This window comes from Nicotiana attenuata, chromosome 10 (assembly GCF_001879085.1).
Source record: "Nicotiana attenuata strain UT chromosome 10, NIATTr2, whole genome shotgun sequence".
In the NCBI taxonomy this organism is placed as follows: Eukaryota; Viridiplantae; Streptophyta; class Magnoliopsida; order Solanales; family Solanaceae; genus Nicotiana; species Nicotiana attenuata.
In genome coordinates, this window is record NC_031998.1 from 20,141,247 (window position 1) to 20,164,114 (window position 22,868).

At 36.3% G+C, this 22,868-nt stretch overlaps 1 protein-coding gene across 1 annotated transcript in view; it reads left to right on the top strand.

Moving 5' to 3' along the window:
• Positions 18,562-22,868, top strand: part of LOC109233622 (laccase-22-like) — a 10,087-nt gene continuing 5,780 nt past the window's right edge. Inside the window, exons 1-5 of the mRNA XM_019399503.1 lie at positions 18,562-18,700; positions 20,575-20,726; positions 20,813-21,057; positions 21,211-21,339; positions 22,073-22,863. Coding sequence (XP_019255048.1) covers positions 18,608-18,700; positions 20,575-20,726; positions 20,813-21,057; positions 21,211-21,339; positions 22,073-22,863 — 1,410 coding nt within the window. The 5' untranslated portion in view covers positions 18,562-18,607. The remainder of the gene's footprint in view (positions 18,701-20,574; positions 20,727-20,812; positions 21,058-21,210; positions 21,340-22,072; positions 22,864-22,868) is intronic.

A 22,868-nucleotide genomic window follows, 5' to 3' on the forward strand; every position in this document is an offset into this window, starting at 1 on the left:
CTAACCTCAAATCATAATCTTCTTATGACCCCGCCATGGTCACAACATCTAGGCAACCAATTAATCCTCCCAAGTCCGTACTCATCAACCAATACAAGAACCCACTTCACCCCATGCATGAATAACTGGAAGATCAACCCACACATCCGCATCTAAGTATGGACAACACATCGAGATGATAATCAAGCATCCATAGCCCTCATAGTCCCTCCGCAGCATCATAAGTCATCGGTGTATAACCTATACCAAGTGCCCACCATCACATACGAGTGAATGGAAGGAAATTAGAGGTATACGCTTAAACCCGAAACACAGTCGCACAATAAAGAAAAGCAATATGTGAAGTTTCCTAGATGACCTATAGCCTCTCGAAGTTAAGTATGGATGTTATCATACCGATCCGCAAGACTCTACTAGACACCCGCTCATGACTCGTAGAACCTATGAACATAGAGCTCTGATACCAACTGTCACAACCCAAAATTCCACCTTAAGGATCGTGATGGCATCTAGTCTTTAAAATTAGGTAAGTCGGTCACTTATAACAGTTAAACCAATAAAAATATGATATTATGAAGTAGAGTTTAGTATAAATGTGAAAATAAAGGTGATACAAGCCAGCACGACAATAATCACAACAAATCTCGAAAACTAGTTAGTACTGAGTCACGAGCTCTAACTGCATACATAAATAAATATATCAAAGTACAGTACTCTTCGAATGAATAATTAACAATATAAATATGAGGAAAGGAATCCAAGGGGTTGTGCCGAACAGATCAGCTCTATCTTGAATCCTTTCGATCAAAGAAGATCTCATAGCCGAGGCCTGCACAGTCGGTACCCAGTAAGTATCAAGACTAACCTGTGGAGTAGTGTCGAGGTTCAAGTCAAGATACTCACTAGTCAAAATACAACTTGTGCAAAATGTCAAGACCGACAACAGGAAGAATAACATAAGACAATAACTAAATCTCATTGGAATAAGTGATAACAATTTAGAACAAATAAAGGTCTAGAATCGATGCTAAGTCATCAAATTGAATCACACACACATGGCACCTTGTGCCCATATTTTTTATCAACCTCGCACGGAAAAGACCTTGTGCCATAACAAAAGTCACGCTCGCACGGCAAAGATCTCGTGCCACAATGTATGTCACACTCGCACCGAAAGGACCTCGTGCCACCACATATATCGTACATGTGTCAGTTACCAATAACATGTTCAAGAGGGGCTTATCAAGAGTTAAAAAAAGTAAACCATGATAACGACTTTCTTTTTACTTCAATCCATTATGTTACCAACAACTCACAGAATATGAGATAACAACTCCACGTAGGTAAATGCATCTTGGCAACCAAATCATCAAGTAATAATAAAGACAAAGATTATCACATTGGAAATAACACAACAAATCACGTAGAATGCATGACAAACACAAGAAGTCTTAAAACGCTCCAACACAAGAATAACAACAAGAGTCACTATGTTGTGCCACATATATCAAAATCACAAATCATCCTCATGATGTTGCGTGAGCTTCATATTTTAAAACTATTTTCCCCAAAATATCTTCACACGCTTAATCCCTCTTATCTCACCGCGTGTGCATCACAATGAAGCATTTCCCTTACTTGCACCACGCGCATAAGCCCCCTTATCTCTCCGCATACACATCAATATACATACTACCCTTATGTCGCCGCATGCACATCTCAATCATAACATCACAATCAACCGCACACCACATGCCCATATGCTACAATATTTCTCAAATAACAATACCAATTCCACAACAATACATAGCCTACAGCCTAACAACAATGGCACAAGAGTACGGAAAGTAAATCAACAATGAATGTGCTTCATATAACAACTTCAATTCAAGGCATATTAATAACTTAAAGGTGTAATCCGGTCAATTACCACACATAAGCCTGTGTACATGCTCATCACCTTATATACACATCTTTTCACATAATTCAAATAATGCATCTAGACCAAATCCTAAGGGATAATTCTCCCCCATAAAGTTAGGCAGGATAATTACCTCAATTAGGTTAATTCAATCCTAAAAAAATTCTTTCCCCTTAAAACTCACTTCCTCCCAACTCAAATCTAGACAAAAACGACATAATAATATCAAAAAATATAAGAGAAACTGATTACAATTAATAAAGTTAAGATCTTTACACTTTTTTAAAAAGTCAACAAAATTTAATCTCGTACCCGTCCGAACAAAACCCGAGTCAAGGGGGTAGATCTTGACTATCCATAACCACACGAATCCAAATATGTGTTTGGTTTTCAAATCGAAGTCCAAATCGACTCCAAATCTCAAATTTCAATTTTTCAAAATATAGTAAAAAATCCCCAAAATTTCTCTTCAAATCCCATGATTTAGATGTTAAAATTTATAAACAATCATGTTATATAATTCAAATTGAGTCAAAATCACTTACCCAATAGTTTGTTGTAAAAATATACTCCAAACATCTTTTCCCACCAAGTTTAGAGCTCAAAATATGATAAAATGAGACTAAATCCCGAAATCCCAATCTTTTGTTCAGCTGAGGATATCCCAAATGCGACATGTGGTTCCCAAATACGAACCCCTCAAATGCGACAAGTGCATCGCTATTGCGATGCTTGACAAATCCAGGGTATATCGCAAATATGTCCCTGACTTTGAAAAAACAGCCAAAAGGCCGCAAAAGCGAACAACTCCTAGCCCAAGCCCTCTTTGTATTTGCGAGGCTGGCTTCGCAAATGCAAAGCCCGTCACCCACTTCCCCTTCGCAAATGCGAACTGGTGCTCGCATACTGCATCACCATCACACCACTATTGAGATACAAGCCCAAACCAATCTGAAATGAGTCCGAAACTCACCCGAGCCCCTGGGCTCCACACCAAATATCCACACCGGTCTAAAATATCATAGAAACTCGCTCGCGAGCTAAAAAGACAAAAATAACATCCGGAACCTCGAATCGAACACCAAAATACATAAATTTCACAATGAAATTGAAGAATCGCTAAAGTTACAACCAAGCATTGATAGCCATAAAGTCAAACCATGATCAATCCTTAAAAAAAAGTTGAACCTTCAAATTGTCGACTTTCGCCAATTAGAGCCAAAACCTTCTAGACAGGCCCAAACGCAAATACAAACATACGCCCAATACGAAAATCACCATCCGGACATACACAAAAGTCAAACTTGGTGAACTCTTCCAACTTAAAGCTTCCAAATTGAGAATCATTCTTCCAAACCAAATACTGACAGAACATCTGTATCAAAACTCAAAATCGGTGAAACTGAGTTATAAGCTCTATAGAGATAGTCTAAAACCCTCTAATACAACATTGTATGAGTAGAGGATAAACAACACTAAAATGTGATGACTGAATGTGACTCCGAGGCCTGTGAGCGCGAAGCATGTACAACTTGAAGTCTTCAGAATGTATAGCCAAATCACTGATCCCTAACTTGAGATGAAGTACCTGAAACTACACAAAAATGTGTAGATGCGTAGTATCAGTACACCACAACGGTACCCATTAAGTATCAAGCCTAACATCGGTAGAGTAGTGACGAGGCCAGATCAAGACACCTACTAGGATAAGATACTACAACAAAACAGACTTTTAGCGGCAATAAAAAAGAGTTTTAGCGGCAATAACAATGGTCGCTAAAGCCTTTACCAGCAATTACATATTGGCCGTTGTAGCCGGCGTCGGCAAAGGTTTTAGCGGCCATTAGGATGAGCGCTGGTAAAGAACCTTTTATGGCCGGCAAAAGTCAATTAGCTTTAATGGCAATTATTACCGGCAATTTAAATGGCTACTAAAAACGCTCAACATTTGGTTAGATTATACATTTTGCAGCTTTTATTATTGCCACTAAAATTTTTTTTAATTGCTGGTAAAAGAAATATTTTTAGCGGCAAATATAATGGCCATTAAACTTTATTTCAGTTCACCTTTATCCAGGCATGTCATGTAGCCTTTAAAAATTTGTCTAAATGACTTTTTAACGACTTTTTTTATCGCCGGTAAAATTAAGAAAAGTTATTTCCAACATTTTCGTTCCATGCTATGCAAGCCTATTTTATATTAGAAAATATCAATTGTTATCATTTGAAAAAACAACACTCTTCATAAAATCCACAACAAATAAAAACAAACACTAATCCATAAATTCAAAGTGTCAACTTAAAAAAAATGCTAAACTATTTGAATCTAACTAGTATCATTTTGAATCTAATAAGTTGTGCTATCAAATAGCTATAAAAAGGCAATATGAGATATATAAAAGATTCTCCAACTCTTGATCACAATGAAGTCTTGTCACTCGCCAAGTTTTTGAAACATTATAATGTAAGTCCTGAAATGATAAAACAAAATAAAATCAAATAAACAACCACATATGAAGTTCATCAATAATCAATCGAACAACTATGTAACATTTACAAACTCATGCTAGCATATCAAGGAGTTGCTACTAAAAAATTCAATCAATACTAATTGCAGAAAATGTCTGTTTTCTGAAACATACGCTAAAATTTGGTGTCTTTTGTTCAAAAATAAATTCCTACTCGAAGATCTCAAAGGCTAAGTAGTATAGGCTCAAAATCAACTTTATACTAATCTTCATATGGTAATTTAATGCCTTTTACAACTAGATGGGATTATCATTGGATGATTTTCATTATGTAGTTAAATTAATCCCTTTTTTCTCAGCATGAAGTTAAGAGGACGACTAAACCTCTAGATATTTCACAATGTCAATAGTTAATGTGAACCTCTAGATATTTCACAATGTCAATAGTTAATGTGACAGTTAAGGAGACATTAGATTTGAAAAGTCAAACCACATACTTTCATAAATTCTCAGGGTTCGATAACGCGATGAAGAAATCTCTAAGTCACAGTCGCATATATAACATCATTAAAAAAAATGTAAACATACCTGCCATAGTTTGGCTTCTACTGATTCAACTGATGCTGCTCCTTTTAATCTCTTGTGCTATCTTCACGACATGTCCATACATGGAGTAGTAACTGCATAGATTTATATTTTTTATCATTAGCCCGAAATTGATAAATATAAATGAATCTGACAACCATCCCTACATGTGGAAATACTTTTAAGATACATAAGACTTTACATTATATCAGATATGTATTTTGGAGACAAGAAAATTTGACTTTAAATCGAATAAGAGTCGCATATCACATTGGGATAATTGCATACCATCCAATTACATAGCACCAAATATACTAAGGATGAGAACATCAAGCATTACAATCCAACTTCACAAAAAGCTTTTAAAAATGAAACAGGAAAAAGATGGAACAAACCTGAAAGCACTCTATTGTCACAAATCACCCAGTGAAAGATTTCTTGAATCAAGTCTTGGGAATTTGTTGGGGGACTTTTATCACTAATTGGAATGTAAAAGAAAGGCCATGGTGTTCGGGCCTTAAATATATATGATAGTTGTTACTAATCCGCATAGCCGTTTACAAAGATAATACACCAACTCCATCCTACATGTTCATGTTAATATTATAATTTAAAAAATATCATCTTCAAAAAGCTAAAATAATACCTATGAGACTAATCGTAAGAAAAAAGTTCATGAAACTAGCTTTAATACTTCATCATGATATGAGAAAGAGACTGAAGGATCAAATGAACATGTTTCAGAAGCATGGAACTTGATATCTAATAAGAACAAGACATCATCTATTTGATCCAAATCAAATATAATCCTAGACTATTTCGTAAGGTGATTAAACAAGTATGCTCCGGCAACTTCTTTACAGTAGTTAAATATTGCAATAGTGCTGCTTCTACAGAACATAATTGAAAAATAACTCAAGAAATTCTTGTCACTACATTAGTGCTCCTCTTGAAATCAAATTTCATGCCATCTATTTGTTTAATCTTCCACCAATATTTAGCCACTGACCTACTTATATAAATATAAGCTCAAAAGTAACTATTGATAATTTGCAAAATACTTATAGGCTAAAGAGCCTTATTTCTTTAATGTATAAAGAGACTCGGTATAGAGATAAGTGATTTTATAGTTTGCGATATAATTAACTAACTACCTTCAAATACTAAATAATAGTAATTATTGAATGTTGAAATTATCTTCTGTCATCTTATGGGTAGTATTACTTTTGGCATTGATCAAAGGAGCTATTCCATGTTATACAAGATCAAAGAATTTAAAAAGATAAAGAACATAACATAAATATTATGGTCAATTAATAAAAGTGACTTACGTTCCTTGAAAAATTAGGGAATTTGCAAGTGAAAACGTGTTCCAGTAGCCAAGATTCAAAATTGATTACTGCGCATATATACAGTTGTAAATTATTAATTAAATTCAAATAAAGAATGGTGCAGTTCTCTTGTTCCATAGATGGCCTAATTAATTAGCATTCGATTATGTGAGTCACATGAGATATGCTCTTAAAGAATCATTTGAATTAGAACATCAATCTTACCCTAATTCTAGGGCAATAAATGAGGTTGATAATAAAATGAAACTTCAAAATTAGATTCCTCTATTGTACAATATTTTATTGACCAATGTTATTGATTTCACCAATATTCTTTATCAGGTTTATATGATTTCAAAGCCAAGATATAACAAATTAGATATATTGTCCAACATAAAGTAAATCTACTAGATAGTTTAGTAGTAACTAGTTGAAAAAAGGGATGATACCTTACAATAAATCTTCTCCATTTAGAAGAATGTCACTATGTTTGATGCCAAAACCTGGAAAAAGATACACCACCCTTTGTTGTAAACTAGCTCAGTTTCTATTACCAACAAAAAAAGATTAGGTTTTAGATTCCAAACCCTCACTTGTTGACTCTATCCAATTATCGGAATATTGGGGGACCTTCAGCACGTATCAAAAAATTTAATTTACTACGAATTGCAATGAATTAATTACTCATACTGATTATCAAACTTCAACCTAGCAATTTGAATCAAACATCAAGAAGGAAATCCGACTTCTTGAAAATTTCCGATTCAACTCAAATACGGTATAAAAATTTGAGAATCCAAAAATGAAAAAGTCGACAACTAACCCGAAACAAGTAGACTGAAGTAATTCAGATCTTTTGGAAATAATGAAGATAACTACGGGTCAATTTTACTCGATCTCAGACTTTCGAAGAGCGAAGAAGATCTACCATTTTTCTCTAAGGATTTAAAGCCCTACCGTTCTGGGTTTCTATGGAGAGAGGCGACATAGCGATGTAGAGAGTTAGAGTAAAGATGCCAAAAGAGATGCATTTTACGAGGGCTCTTAAATGATGAATTCAAGATATGAAGGAAAAGAAATACATTTTCTATTGGATGATAATAATTAAAGGAGGGAACAATGAAATAAATTAGAGGGAAAATAGACTAATGAAAAGTTTTCTGAAAAATTACTAGTAGCTTTTACCGGCCACTTTTGTTACTTGCTAGTGAAAATGTAGTTTTTATGGCCAATGTTCATTTTCCAGTAAAAGATTGAGTCTTGCAAGTAAATTGCCGGCTATATATTTATTGCCGCTAAATAATGGTCACTAAAAGCTTTTTTTGTAGTAGTGAGAGAAACTAAACAAGGTATAGCATAAACGAATAATGGAAGACGAGGAAATAATTAACTATAAGACATTTCAATAATGTAAGCTAACACGGAGTTTAAAGCAATAAAGGCAACAAGGAGTGATCACATGAAAGAATTACAAGTAATCAGTACGGACAAATGCAAGTAAGCAAATAAAGAGACAACAAAACTATTCAACCAATAACCCTCTTTAACATGGAACAAACAACAAAATCACAACCAACGTACCGCCTCGTATCCACATTTCTTAATTCAAAACCACAACCTTTTCTTATACTGCCGCGTGAGCCTTACATTAAGATATTTGTGAAAATATTTTTTCCGAAATAGATACACGCATTTTAGCCCTCTTATGTCGCCGCGTGGCTTCACGTAATTCCCTTGCTAGCAACACGCATATAGATTCCCACTTTATGTCGCTGCGTGCACATTAACCCGTATCCTTATATCACCGCATGCACATCAATATCATAGCACAATAACAACACGCACCACACCTATCTGCCACAACTTGCCAAAATCAATAATACCGAAGTTACCACAACACATAGCCCACAGCTCAACCACAATACAAACAAGAATCTCAATAATAACAAATGAGTGAGAATTTCTCAACAAGGAAAGATATCTCAATAATCAACAACTTCAAACAAGAATAAGCCGACAATAACGGAGGCAACATAATAGTAAGAGAGATAACAAAGGCAATTAAGGCATATAAGAGCATTTTTGACAATGAAGGATTGAGCATGTGATAACAACATCAAATAAAGCATGTAAGATCAATTTAACAATGGAGGATCTAATATGATATTTCAATTTCTAATAAATGCATGAAAGAGTCTAAGAGCCTAAACCGGTCAAAATACTATATATAAGCCCGTGTACATACTCGTCACTTCATGTACACGTCTTTCACATAATTTAAACAACATAATTTAACCCAAGTCCTAAGGGGTAGTTTCCCCACACGAAGTTAGACAAGATATTTACCTCAAACAAGCTAAATCAACCCACTAGTAAGCCTTTCTCGCGAAAATCTAACTCTAAACGGCACGAATCTATCCAAAATAACATATACCATAAATAGAAACCATAGGAAAGGATTTCGGATAATAAAGTTGCAATCTTTGAAGAAAATCAAAAATCCAACTCAAAAAATCAACTCGGGCTCGCACCCTAGAACCCGACCAAACTTCAAAATCTGAACACTGATTCAATAACGAGTCCAACCATATTAAAATTATCCAATTCCGACCTCAAAATCGCCCTTCAAATACCCAATTTTCAATTCAGGAAAATTTACAAAAATTTTCCCATTTCTTCACTTTAATTCACTAAATAAATGATAAAAACTAAGATGGAATCACAAAATATTAATAAATCCGAGTCAAAAATACTTACCCCAATCCAAATATTGAAAATTCCCTCCAAAATTGTCCAAAACCGAGCTCTATACCTTAAAATGTTATATAATAACTCTAACCCACGAAATAAGTTTTTAACAGTCTGCCCAATGATTTAACCTACGCAATTGCGGACAAACCCATGTGATCGCGAAGAACAACTTCCAGTTCCGCCAAAAAGTGCCTTACGTGAACGCGATAAAAGAGTGATGAACGCGAGGAACACATGCTCCAGAACTACGCGAACGCGGACCCTCAAACGCGATCGTGATGCCTTCGCCTAATACCTTAGTCGAACCCACTCAACTACGTGAACGCGACCACTCAACCACGATCACGAATAACACAACTATCCAAAACTTCACGAACTTGTCACCACTTTTGTGACCGCGAAATACATTTTGCCTGCCTCCCAGAACACTTTACGCGATCACGTCCTTCTCCTCACGATCGCGAAGGAGAAAATAGACACTAGATATCAGCAGATCCTCAAGTCTAAAACATGATCCGACAACCATCTGAAACACCCTCGAGGCCCCCATCCAAATACACCAACCAGTCCTAAAACATGATACGAACTTACTTGAACCTCCAAATCACACCAAACAAAACCAAAACCATGAATCGCACAGCAATTCAAGCCTAATGAACTAATAAACTTCCAACTTCTAAAACCAAATGTCGAACCATACCAAATCAACTCCGAATGACCTTAAATTTTTCATACTAGTCCCAAATGACACAACGAACCTATTCCAATTCCGGAACTGAAATTCGAACCGGTAGCAACAAAGTCAACCCTCGGTAACCTCTCAACCTTCCAACCTTCAACTTTTCAACTTTTGCCAATTCAGGCAAAAACGACCTATGGACCTCTAAATCAATATCCGGACATACGCCTATGGCTAAAATCACCATACGAAGCTATCAGAACCATCAAAACACCATTGCGGATTTGTTTATATAAAATCCAAACTCTGGTCAACTCTTTCAACTTAAGCCTCCCACTTCGGGACTAAGTATCCCAATTCACTCCGAAACTCACCCAAAATCAAACCAATCACCCTAGAGAGTCACATAGCCATAATTGAACATAGAGGAAGCAATAAATAGGCGAACGAGGCGAAAATACTCAAAACAATCGGCCGGATCGTTACTGACTGGTGGGGTCGTTACACATCTCTTGGAAAAGAACCAATGTCAATAGAAAACCTAAGGGGGATTATTATCTACCTACGACTAACTAATAATTTTAAAAAATGTTCTATGGAGGTTCTTGGAGATTAGAGGCATCCCGTTAGTGTACACTAGGTTGATTAAGATATGTACTAGGGTGCTAAGACTCGGGTGAGGACTGTGGGAGGAGGCTCGGAATACTTTCTAGTTACGATGGGGCTGCACCAGGGATCGGCTCTTAGCCCGTTCCTATTTTCCTTGGCGATGGACGTGCTGATGCTGCACATCCAAGGGAAGGTGCCTTGATATATGCTGTTTACAGATGATATAGTGCTGATAGACGAGACTCGAGGCGGGGTCAATGCAAGGTTGGAGGTTTGGAGACAGACCTTGGAGTCTAAAGGTTTAAAGTTGAGTAGGACCAAAACAAAGTACTTGGAGTGCAAATTCAGTGGCGGGACCCTTGAAGCTGACCTGGATGTGAAGCTGACCTGGATGTGAAGCTTGAGACTCAAGTCATCCCCAAGAGAAGTAGTTTCAAGTATCTCGGATCTATTATACAGGGTAACGGGGAGATCGACAAGGATGTCACACATCGTATTGGAGTGGGATGGATGAAGTGGAGGCTTGCCTCCGGTGTTCTTTGCGATAAGAATGTGCCGCCAAAACTTAATGGTGAATTTTACAAAGTGGTGGTTCGGCCTACCTTCCATATGGGGCGAAGTGTTGGCCAATCAAGAGCTCTCATGTGCAGAAGATGAAAGTAGCAGAAATGAGGATGTTGAGATGGATGTGTGGGTGTACCAGGAGGGATAAGAATAGGAATGAAGTTATTCGGGCCAAAGTGGGAGTGGCCTCCGTGGAGGACAAGATGCAGGAGTGGGAGCTGAGATGGTTCAGACATGTTTAGAGGATAAGCGTTGACGCTCCTGTTAGGAGGTGTGAGAGGTTGGCCATGGCGGGTTTGAGAAGAGGTCGAGGTAGACCTAAGAAATACTAGAGAGAGGTGATTAGGCAGGACATGACGTGGCTTCAGATCACTAAAGACATGACCCTAGATAGGAAGGTGTGGAGGTCGAGGATTAGGGTAGAAGGTTAGCAGGTAGTTGAGAATTCCCCCTTACCAGTAGTACTAGTAGCACGCATATACTTTCTTATCTCTCTGATTTATATTACACCATGTTGTTTAGTTTGTTTCAGTTATCGTATTCTCCTGTTATTACTATTTCAGTGCTACTTACTCTGTTCTCCCCCTTCCTTTTCTACCCTCTCTTTCTTTCATTTTCTTCTTCTTTCTCTCCCTCTGATTGTTCTTTTTCTTCTTCTCCTCCCTACTTTCTGAGCCGAGGGTCTATTAAAAATAACCTCTCTACCTTCACTAGGTACGGGTAAGGTCTGCGTACACACTACCCTCCCAGATCCCAAGTATAAAAAATATATAGGATATGTTGTTGTTGTTGTTAAATTTTTTTGTTGGACCTTAATCCCTCAAAAAAGTTGTACAAGAGACCCATCGTCGGGAATAGTACACAATTTTTCTGATGTTTTTGAATTTTTATCTTTTTATCTTTTTTTTCAATATTTCACTAACTACTAGCGAAAGAGTGCAGATTATTATATAGTCATTATAAATACAAAAGTTCTCTCACCCACACATAAATGATGCATAGTCCTTGATGCACAACAAATCAAAAACAAACACGTAAGGGTTGTTAAAAGAACTCCCTATAAGGACAAAGGCCAACGCATTAGCAGCTCATGGGAACTCAGACTTCTCCTAGGCATGGTCCTTTGTGCGAGCACCCACACTTTAGTTCCAACCATCTAGTTTACTTTTTCCCACTTCCTATGACTTTACTTCACATTCTCATACTCCTACAACATAAAAAATGATACTATAAGAATACTATAAAAAATAAATAAACAAATAAAAATAAAAAAAGCAGTAAAGTTAGGTTGTCTCCAAACAAGCGCCTAATTTAACGTCATGACACGACGTGAACCACTTGATCAAGTTGGACACTTTCACTTCCTTCTCCTCGAACTTACGAATTTTTAAACCTCCAATCTGCTTCAAGCTTTCAGCTATGCTCTAGTGGTGGAGATACAAGTCTAACTGGTCCAAGCAACCAATGTCGCATTTTGAACTTCTTGCTCTTCAGCTGAGACATGTAATTCTGTCTTTTTGGCACAACAAATTTAATAATATAAGAACCTTGTTCCTCGTCCGTTGACTTCTCCAAAGGCTCGAATGGCTCAATTTTTATGTCATCATCCAAAAAATATATATATAAAAAATACTTAGAGTGAGGCTCAATGCGCTTCAATTTTAGAATTGCATTACTATTGACATCCACTTTCACTAGCATTAGAGTCATAAAGAACAATATCAGTTGTTTACTCACTTGACTTTATTACTATTTTCTCAACTTCAGCATTACCAACTACTATATGGTCGAGTGGTTGGCCCTTAACTTTAGCTCCTTAATTTGACTAAAGTTCTTTTTTAGCTTCACACAACTCGTTACTGATTTGTTGGGTTTAGACGCATCAACCTTTGCACTCAAATTATCCTCGAGATCATGAATAACAATACCAAATTGGTCAATCTCTTGTTTGAACTTAAAATAATTGTTCTTTCCGTAATTGTCATCATATTTGTAAGTCCATCACATTGAGCCTCATATATTTTTAATTGTTTAGCTTGTTCCATTGGACAAGTTTGGCTCAAAATTTCTACTTCTTCACAATTTGCCTCTTGTTGGGACTCACTCTCTTCTTTAATTTGAGGTTCTTCCTGCATATCGACTAAGTCTGTAGCTTGTTGATCATCTAATGGTCAACTAGTTCTTCTTCTTTGGCCTTTATTCTCCTCATTGATGTCTTGAGATTTTCCATGTCTTTTTGATATTCACCCCTTTGCTCCACTAATTGCCTCACATTTTCTTTATATGAGCATCATGTTCCACGACCTCCTTATTGTGCTCCTATCAACCTCATAAATATTATTAGAATCATCATAATAAGGGCTCATGGATGGATAAAACAAATAAGGATACCTATTCCTATGGTCACCTGGACCACCACACACATTACAAATATTCCAATCATAGGATTAAGATTAAGAGCACAACTAGTTCCTAAAAATATTTTGATAATTTTTCACCAATGGGGTCCTCCACAATATGGACATGGATCATCAAAGTAAGAATAACCATCATCCAATCAATTTTCATTCCAAGATGCCATGTTAAAACATATGTAATACTAACTAAATAAGAAAATTAAAAATTTGAACATAAATCAAATAAAAGCTTAACTTAGATAAACAATCAATTTCTAAGTCCTTGGCAATGACCGTGTAGGACCAAAATAACCCTCTCCAAATCCAAATAGGAGAGTTTCCGCGGTTGGCGCGAGGCCCAGATGGACAGTGAAGGAACTTGGCCCGCTGCCTTTGTTGTTTTTAGGAGCGCCAATCGCCCACCTGGATGCCCGCTTTTCTGCACTTTTACACTCGGTTGCCTTTGGCGTTTTAGTTTGTCACGACCCCATTTTCTCTTCGTAGTATGTCGTGACGGCACCTAGTCTCTAAGACTAGGTAATCCTAACAAACATGCGGAAATGAATGAAACAATAATCTAAAATCTCAAAAACTCAGCAACATATATATAAAAGGAAATCTCTACAGCTCAAAGTATATAGAATAGCTCAAAACCCGACGTAATACAAGTCACAAGCTCTATGACAATGCCAAAACCATTCCTATACAATTGTGTCTAGTAAAGAAGGAAAATATAAAAAAGGGATATAAGGGGACTTTGAGGCCTGCATACGCGGCAGGTGTACCTTGAAGTCTCCAAATGCAACTCAGCTCACTAGTGCCGGGAATGTTAAGATGTACTTGGATCTGCACAAAAAAATATGCAGAAGCATAGTATGAGTACACGGCAATGGTACCTAGTAAGTACCAAGCCTAACCTTGGTAGAGTAGTGACGAGGTCAGGTCAAGTCCCTACTGGAAATAAAAGGAAACAGGACGAAAGATATAACAATACAATGATAATGACAATGGACTGAGAGTGGAGTCATTCCCGTTTGAATGAAAAAGGTACGAAGTAGCTCGGTGTCGGCTCTGCTTGTTGGCGGAGGATGAAAAGATCTACGCCTTTCTCCCCCTGTGATTATGGCTCGCCCGCCCAGTCTAGTACCAAAGCACCCCGGTTCAATACCCGGGAGTAGAAGAGAGAACTCCTCTTTCTCATAAGTAGTGCCTCTCCTTCTCTACTACCGTAGCTGTCGGAAATAGCGAATTTGACTTCTTTTCCCCGAGAGACTTTAATGGAAATGAAACAAATAAGGAATTTACCAAAAGTTAACTACATAGAATCAAGGCAGATGATAAAACACGGAATAAAACAAGGATTGACATGTTAAGGAAACAAACAACCAAGACAAGTACAACAAATAGAGAAAGATCATCAAGGGCCACTACCGAGGTACCGCCTAGCAATCCCAAATTACAAAAAACTCACAATCTTTTCTTATATCACTGCGGGAGCCTTTACAATTAGTCGAAAATTATTTTTTTCCCGAAATAGCATCCCGTATTTTAGCAAACCTTATCACACCGCATGGCTTCTAGTAGTTCCCCTACTAGCCACGTGTATCAAGCGCACCTTATCTCACCGCATGCGTTTCAACACCCAGGCGTTATACCACCGCATGCTTATCAATATCACAACGTATCATAATTCGCACCTCAAGTGCACAATATCACAACTTGCCAGAGAAACCAAACAATAATAGAATTTCACAATAAGGAGCCCACAGCTCAACTACAACGTACACAAAGTCTCAACAATAACAACCGAAAGAATAACTCAATTGAATGATATTTCACAACTTAACACTTGCCTCAATAGGAATCATGACCTTTGCAAATCAATACTAATTTCGACAACAAGATATTCCAAGAATAGCAATTTCACGTAAAAAATTCAACAGTTAAATAATGAATACGGAATAAAAGGAAACAAGAACTTCAACTAAACATGTAAGCAATTAGCATGTAAGAGATAAGACAAGTAGACATGTGAAATTAGACTAAAATGGTGACTATAACATGTTAAGGCAACTCAATTAGGGCATGGAAGGGATATACATAACTAAAACCGGAAATTTCTACATTTAGCCTGTGTACACACTCGTCACCTTGCGTACACGGCTTTCATATATCACAATTATCACAACAATATCAAATCCTAAGGGATAATTTCCCCACACAAGGTTAGGCAAGTCACTTACCTCAAATCACGCTAAATCAATCAACTAGAAGGTCTTTCCCTCGATTTTCTAACTCCGAGCGGCTCGAATCTAGCCAAGATAATTTTATACTATAAATACAACTATTGGAAACTAATTCAAACAATGAAATTATGATCTTTGCAAATAATTGAAAAATCGACCCAAAAAGTTAACCCGGGCCTGCATCTCGGAACCCGATCAAAATTACCAAATTCGAACACCCATTAGATGCGAGTCCAACCATACAAGAATTACTCAAATCTAACCTCTATTCGCCTTTCAAAATTCAAAAAATTAGCCTAAGGGGTTTCTACCATTTTTTCCCAATTTTTAACTCCAAAACACTAATTAAATGATGAAATTAACAATAAATTCTTGCAAATTAACCAAAAACGAGTTAGAATTCCATACCCCCAACGTTCTCTCTGAAAAACCTTCAAAAAATCGCCTCCCACCGAGCTCCCTAAGTCTAAAATGGATTATGAATCAAAACCCTCGAATCTCTCCTTTTCTACCCAGTGACTTCCGCACCTGCGGACTTTGGGCCGCTTCTGCGGCTCAGCACCTGCGGAAAAACCATCGCAGGTGCGGATTTCACTTAAGTCAAGGAATCCGCTTATGCGGAAAATAGCTCGTATCTGCGCATACGCACCTGCGGCGAAAGCGTCGCACCTGCGACCATTGTTGCTCCTGCGCTCCTTTCCATTGCAGAAGCGAAGTCGCTTCTGCGAAACATTTCCCGCTCCTGCGACCCCAGCTGGGCATGACCAGCTCCGTATCTGCGACCAAATGCTCACTTTTGTGAGCTCGCACCTGCGACCATTTCCTTCCGCAGGTGCGAAGACACCAGAAGCTGCAAATCTTCAGCAAATTCTACAAGTCCAAATTGTTCTGGATTCGATCCGAATCACACCCGAGGCCCCCGGGATCCCGTCCGAATATACCAACTAGTTCCAAAATACATAATGGACCTACTCAAGGCCAAAAATCACATCAATCAACATAAATTCTACGAATCGTAACCCAAATTCAAGCCTAAGCAATTATGAACTTTCGAATTCCGCAACCAACGACGATTCATACCAAAACAACTCTGATTGACCTCAAATTTTGCACACAAGTCATAAATGACATTACAGACCTATTCCAACTTCCGAAATCAGGATATGACCCCGATATCAATAAAGTCAACTCCCGGTCAAACTTTCCAAAATCTTCCATTTTCTAACATTCGCCAATTCACGCCGAAAAGACCTATGGACCTCCAAACATCCGGACACGCTCCTAATGCCAAAATCACCATACGGAACTATTGGAATCATCAAAACTCCATTCCGGAGTCATCTTCACACAAGTTAAACTACGGTCAACTCCTACGACTTAAACCTCCAACTTAGGAACTATGTGTCTCATTTCACTTCGAAACTCACCCGAAACCAAAACCAAACACCCCGGCAAGTCACGTAACCACAATACAATATAGAAGAGACAATAAATAGGGGATGGGGGCTAAAACACTCGACGACCGATCGGGGTCGTTACATAGTTAGTGTTTGCGCCCTTCTGGACGCCAAACTCATAGTCCCTCAAAATACTTCCATTTTGGGTTCAAATCGCGCACATCTTTACGAAATCACTACCGATCGACTCCTATACATATAAGCATTGTAATTAAGCTCGAGTCGTCCCGCAACACGTTAATATTAATATGGCAAAAATATAAGGCACTTCATATATAAAAACATGAGTTTTTAGCCAAACATCAAACGACCGAGAGTATGCTCTGAGCAGTTAAGTGGTATAAGATGAAATTGCAATCTCCTCAATAATTATTAGTCTCTAGAAGATTTACTAATGTTCAAAATCAATTGTTATAGCGTCGACATAAATTGACAATTCATTGCAGTTTAATTGTTTATTGACTTGAAAAATGACATTAGACGTACATAACATGCATCAATTAACACACCTTCTGGTTTACATGGAGTTATATATGGTTCCTTTAATCCCTTCGAAAGGGACTAATAAACATTAAAAGAAAAATTGACATTATCACGAATTCTTGTTTTGAAGCAGTCCGAAATTGAATTATACTAAAAAAGAATTTTATGACTAGATTTAACTGAGCTAAAAGTTACTAAAGCCAAAATTTTCAGAATTTTATGACCAGATTCAACTATTCATAGGACGAATGAGCTTTTACCAAAATCTTTTGCTTAATTCGTGACAGCAGGCTCCATGATAATAACTCTCTAACTACAAGCTGCGTTCTCACTTCTTTCTTCCACATATAAGAAAGAACTCTTCAAACTCTTTTGGAGAAACACAACTCTCACCTACATATGTTTCTTTACAAAACAATACAACCAACATACAGCTCATGATTTCAATAATACATGAGAAAATTGTACTATGGTCTTACTAATCAGAAAAGTTTTTATTAACTAATGGTCAAGACCTCTGACTCTAAAGTTTTTATGTGCTCTAAACCATGTAGAAAAGAAAGCTATCAATTAATATCAACTAATGCCGAGTTTTATTAGTATTAATTTAATAGAGGCAACAATTAGATAAGCTTTAGTTGGTACTGATGTTTCAATTCTTGCAAATGTCATCTTTTTTACTTAAGTTCTTTTACATGAACAAAGTTGAACACTTGGACTTGTTCTTTTGTTGTAATTGAACCAGAGATATTGTTGAACCAACCCAAGTTCAAAGTGGGATATATTAAATTTTTATGAAGGGTTAAAGTTGAATATTGCATATGCATGCATGTAGCCATGTAAGTTTCGCTTCAAAAAGGAGTTTACCATTTTGAATAATACATGTAGCAACGTTGTGTAAATTATAAGAAAGAAATCAGTAAATCAAAAAAATGAGGTTCTGATCTTCCCCTTGAAGCATCTCGTTTATCCACCAAACCAGTTATAAAAATGACCTCCTTGCATAGACTATATATATATAAGATAGGTTGTTGTACTTCCTCTCTATCTCACTAAATATATGCACTTAAGTACAAGAAAATAAGATAGAGAGATATATAATTTGATCGTGGGAAAAATGGCGGAATGGCTGAGAATTATGGTGGTGTTGGCTCTCTCCTGGCCAATGTTGGTAGAATGCAGAGGCAATATTCGTCATTATAAATTCAATGTAAGTTTCTTTTTCTTTTTGTACCAATCAATAGTTTTGCAAAGTGCATAAGCACAAAAGGTAAAAACTTACGCGCAATCGGGCGCATATAATTAAGTTCTTACCAAGACTAAATTATGACAGTATAAATTTATCAGTATAATTTAACATGTTATTGTCTGTCTTATTGCTTATATTATTAACTTCAATTATTATGAACAATTACCTGTAATTATCTTTTAAGTGACGCAATAGTATGTATACCGTCAGTTATCCTCTTACAAAATCAGGAGGGGATCTGGAATTAAGGTTTTCATAGTCTTTAAAATATAAAAATGGTACTATTGGTAGGTAATGCGTAAAGTTCGCAGGAACAGATTTCAATGAATATATTGACATATGAAGCGAAGCTTATCGTCAGTTTTCATTATTATTAATTCATTATTTTCTTAGTTTAACTCATACTTTACCTGAAATATCTATAAATACGTCAATATAAAGCAGCATGCATGTGCATTTTTATTTTGCGTCAAACACAAAGGTGAAATCTGATGCAAGATTAACTGATGGAATGTCATTTTCGTAATGCGCAATTATTCTACAGAAAGGTTTTGGCTACAAAAATTAATGGATGGAATGTCATTTTCCGGAATAGTTGGTAACCATGCAAAATATTGTGCTCCATTTTTTTTTAAAAGTATTTGCGATAACATTAATATAAAGTCTAAATTGTGTTTTGTGGGATAGAAGCCACTGTCTTGATCATTCTTTTCTTTTCCCTATCAACCGCTGTCAAATTATCTGCATTTCTAGACAAACCTACAAATCAATAAAGTATATATGTAGCAAATATGTCAACATTATAGTCGTACTTATCATTTTACAATAAAGGACCCGTTTGGACATAATTTTTAATTTTCTTTTTTTTATTTTAAAAAGACTAATTCGGGTGAAGTTTGATGTGAAGTTATAAATGTGTTTGGACATAAAATTTGAGCAAGTTTTGACATGTTAAATAGTCTTTTTTTCAACTAAAAAGTCCCAACATGGTCATGATTTGGGCCAAAAAGAGGTCTTAAGCTATATTTGGAATTTGAAGTTTTGATTTTCAAAATCTCCCAAAAACTAGATTAACTCTATAAACAAACGCATATTTGAATTTTTTTTGAAAAAGAAACTTCCAAAACTTATGACCAAACGCCTACTTTATCACTTCGCAAAATCTCATTTTGGTACTCTATATTTACGTGTGAGTTTCAATCAAAATAAAAGAAGGAGAACGGGTTAGGTTTATAATAATGTCAAATTATTTAGTATATAATTTACTTACAAGATGAAAATGTTAAATATATTACTTGAATGGTCAACTACATCATGTTTCAGATGGCCTTGTGATAATTTGATTAATTGCTGAAATGGAAAGATTAAATTTTTCTGAAAGGATCTAATGGAAAAGGATCAGTGATCATCACAACAACTCAATAGATTAAATTGAAAATTGATATAGCTAAATATATGTTTCAAGAAAGGTAAAGATATATTTCATAAAAGGATTTAAATTGTATAAACTGACAGTACAAAAGTATTTTTATACTGTTTAACATATTATAGCATGCTATTTATCCTACTGTTTAGTTAATATATCAAGCTTCACTTCAAACAGTTACCTCCACTATTGGAAAATGGTCCTATGAAAACGCAAGGAAAACCGTTGCAACAATAGGTAAACCGTTGCCATAGATATATAGCTACGGTTTAGCAACCGTTCCATCTACCGGCATGCCAATAGAGCTAGAGCAACCATGTTCAAAATCGTTGCTATAGAGATATAGCTATGGTTTAGCGACTGCACGAAAATTAAACTCCGATATGATTGGTGAGATTTTGTAATGCAGGTGGTCATGAAAAATATAACAAGATTATGCTCAACTAAGGCTACTGTAACAGTGAATGGCAAATTTCCTGGTCCAACTATCTATGCGAGGGAAGATGATACCTTACTTATCAAGGTCGTGAACCAAGTTCATTATAATCTCACCATCCACTGGTTAGTTCTCTATTACAGAAATTTCTATCCTACATTTTTTGTTCTTTTCTTTTTCTATGTGATTTTTTTTTTAAAATGATGAACAGGCACGGTGTCAAACAAATAAGGACAGGGTGGGCTGATGGACCGGCTTACATAACACAATGTCCGATACAGCCAGGGAAAAGCTATGTCTACAATTTTACAGTCAGAGAGCAGAGAGGAACACTATTTTGGCATGCACACATTCTCTGGCTCAGGGCAACTGTCCATGGTGCTATTGTCATTCTCCCTAAGCTTACTTTGCCCTACCCATTTCCCAACCCCCAAAAGGAAATTCTCATCATTTTAGGTAATGTTATGTCATTGTCATACCATTTTTTTTTTTATTGGAAAATGAGTTGAAATATTCTAGCAGGATCATATGTGTATTTGGTGTATAATCTCAACAGTATCTTTCATTAGAATCCCAACTTGACAACGAATTTGGTGGCTCAATTGGCAGGTGAATGGTGGAAGTCAGATGTTGAAGTTGTAATTGATGAAGCAACACAATTAGGTTTGCCCCCAAATATTTCTGATGCTCACACCATCAATGGCCTTCCTGGTCCTGTCTCAACCTGCTTATCACAAGGTAAAATTCATGTCATTTTTCTTCCTTTCTACCATTCTTGAGATTTTGGACTATTGCTTTCTTTTTTTATTTGTAATATATTTTGGATTAAATTTATCTATATTGCTTTTTTAACAAATTTACTTTATAAGGACCCGTTTGGCCATAGATTTTGCCAAAATATATTTGGGTTTTTTTGGGCAAATATATGTTTGTTCATAAATTTTATTCATATTTTGGCAAATTCCCAAAACTCAAATCCCAAAACCAGCTCAAGGCCCAAAATATTACTATTACATTTTTTAAAAATTGTCCCAAACTTTTGTATTTTATAAAAGAGCCCACCATTTATTATTTTGTAACAATGCTGTTTCGTCTTCTCGATCAATAGTGTATTATGTAGTTCATTATAAAAATGATAATTTTGTACCAAATTTATTTATGTTCAGGACTATGGTTTGCAATAATATAATGAATGTTATTGATGAAGGTACTGTTGGGTATTTGTGATAGTTTTTAGAACTTATGGGTATAAGTCATGTTTTGTGTTTTCTCAAAAAAAAATGAAATATATTTTGAAAACTGATGTCCAAACACATTTTCATTTTCAAACCAAATTTCACCCAAATCAGACTTTTCAAAACAAATTTGGGAATCTATAAGTTTCTTGAATATTGTTAATACTTTTTTAGATCACTTGGTACGTAAAACATAAACTCTTTTTTTTTTTTTTTTGGGTTCGAATAATCCACAGAGGGATTCACTTTCCTAGTGGAGCCAGGCAAGAAGTACTTACTGAGAATAGTCAATGCTGCACTGAATGAAGAACTTTTCTTTAAGATTGCTGGACACAAAGTCACTGTGGTTGAAGTTGATGCTTCATATGTTAAACCCTTTAAAACTGAGACCATTTTAACAACTCCAGGACAGACTACAAATGTCATTTTATCAGCTGATCTTGGAACTGGAAAATACTTAATGGTAACATCACCATACATGGATTCTCCTGTCTTAGTTAATAACAGAACTGCTACTGCTACTTTACAATATCTAGGCACCAATACTTCTTCCACCACAACAACTTTAACCGTGCCGCCGCCTACAAATGCCACCCCTATTGCAATTAAATTTGTGGACTCTCTCAGAAGCTTGAATTCAAGAAAATATCCAGCAAAAGTCCCACTTCAGAAAATTGATCATTCCCTTTTTTTCACCATTAGTCTTGGACTCAACCCTTGTGAATCATGTTATAGAGGATTTCGAATCGTGGCAGCTATCAATAATGTTACATTTGTTATGCCAAGTGTGTCACTACTTAATGCACATTTCTTCAATAAAAGTGGAGTGTTTACTGATGATTTCCCTGGAAATCCAGCATATACATTTGACTACACAGGGATTCCACCAGAAAACTTGAGGACAATGGAAGGGACTAGGCTATATAGACTTGCTTATAATTCTAATGTCCAAGTAATAATGCAAGATACAGGATTGTTGAGCCCTGAGAACCATCCAATGCATTTACATGGCTTCAATTTTTTTGTGGTTGG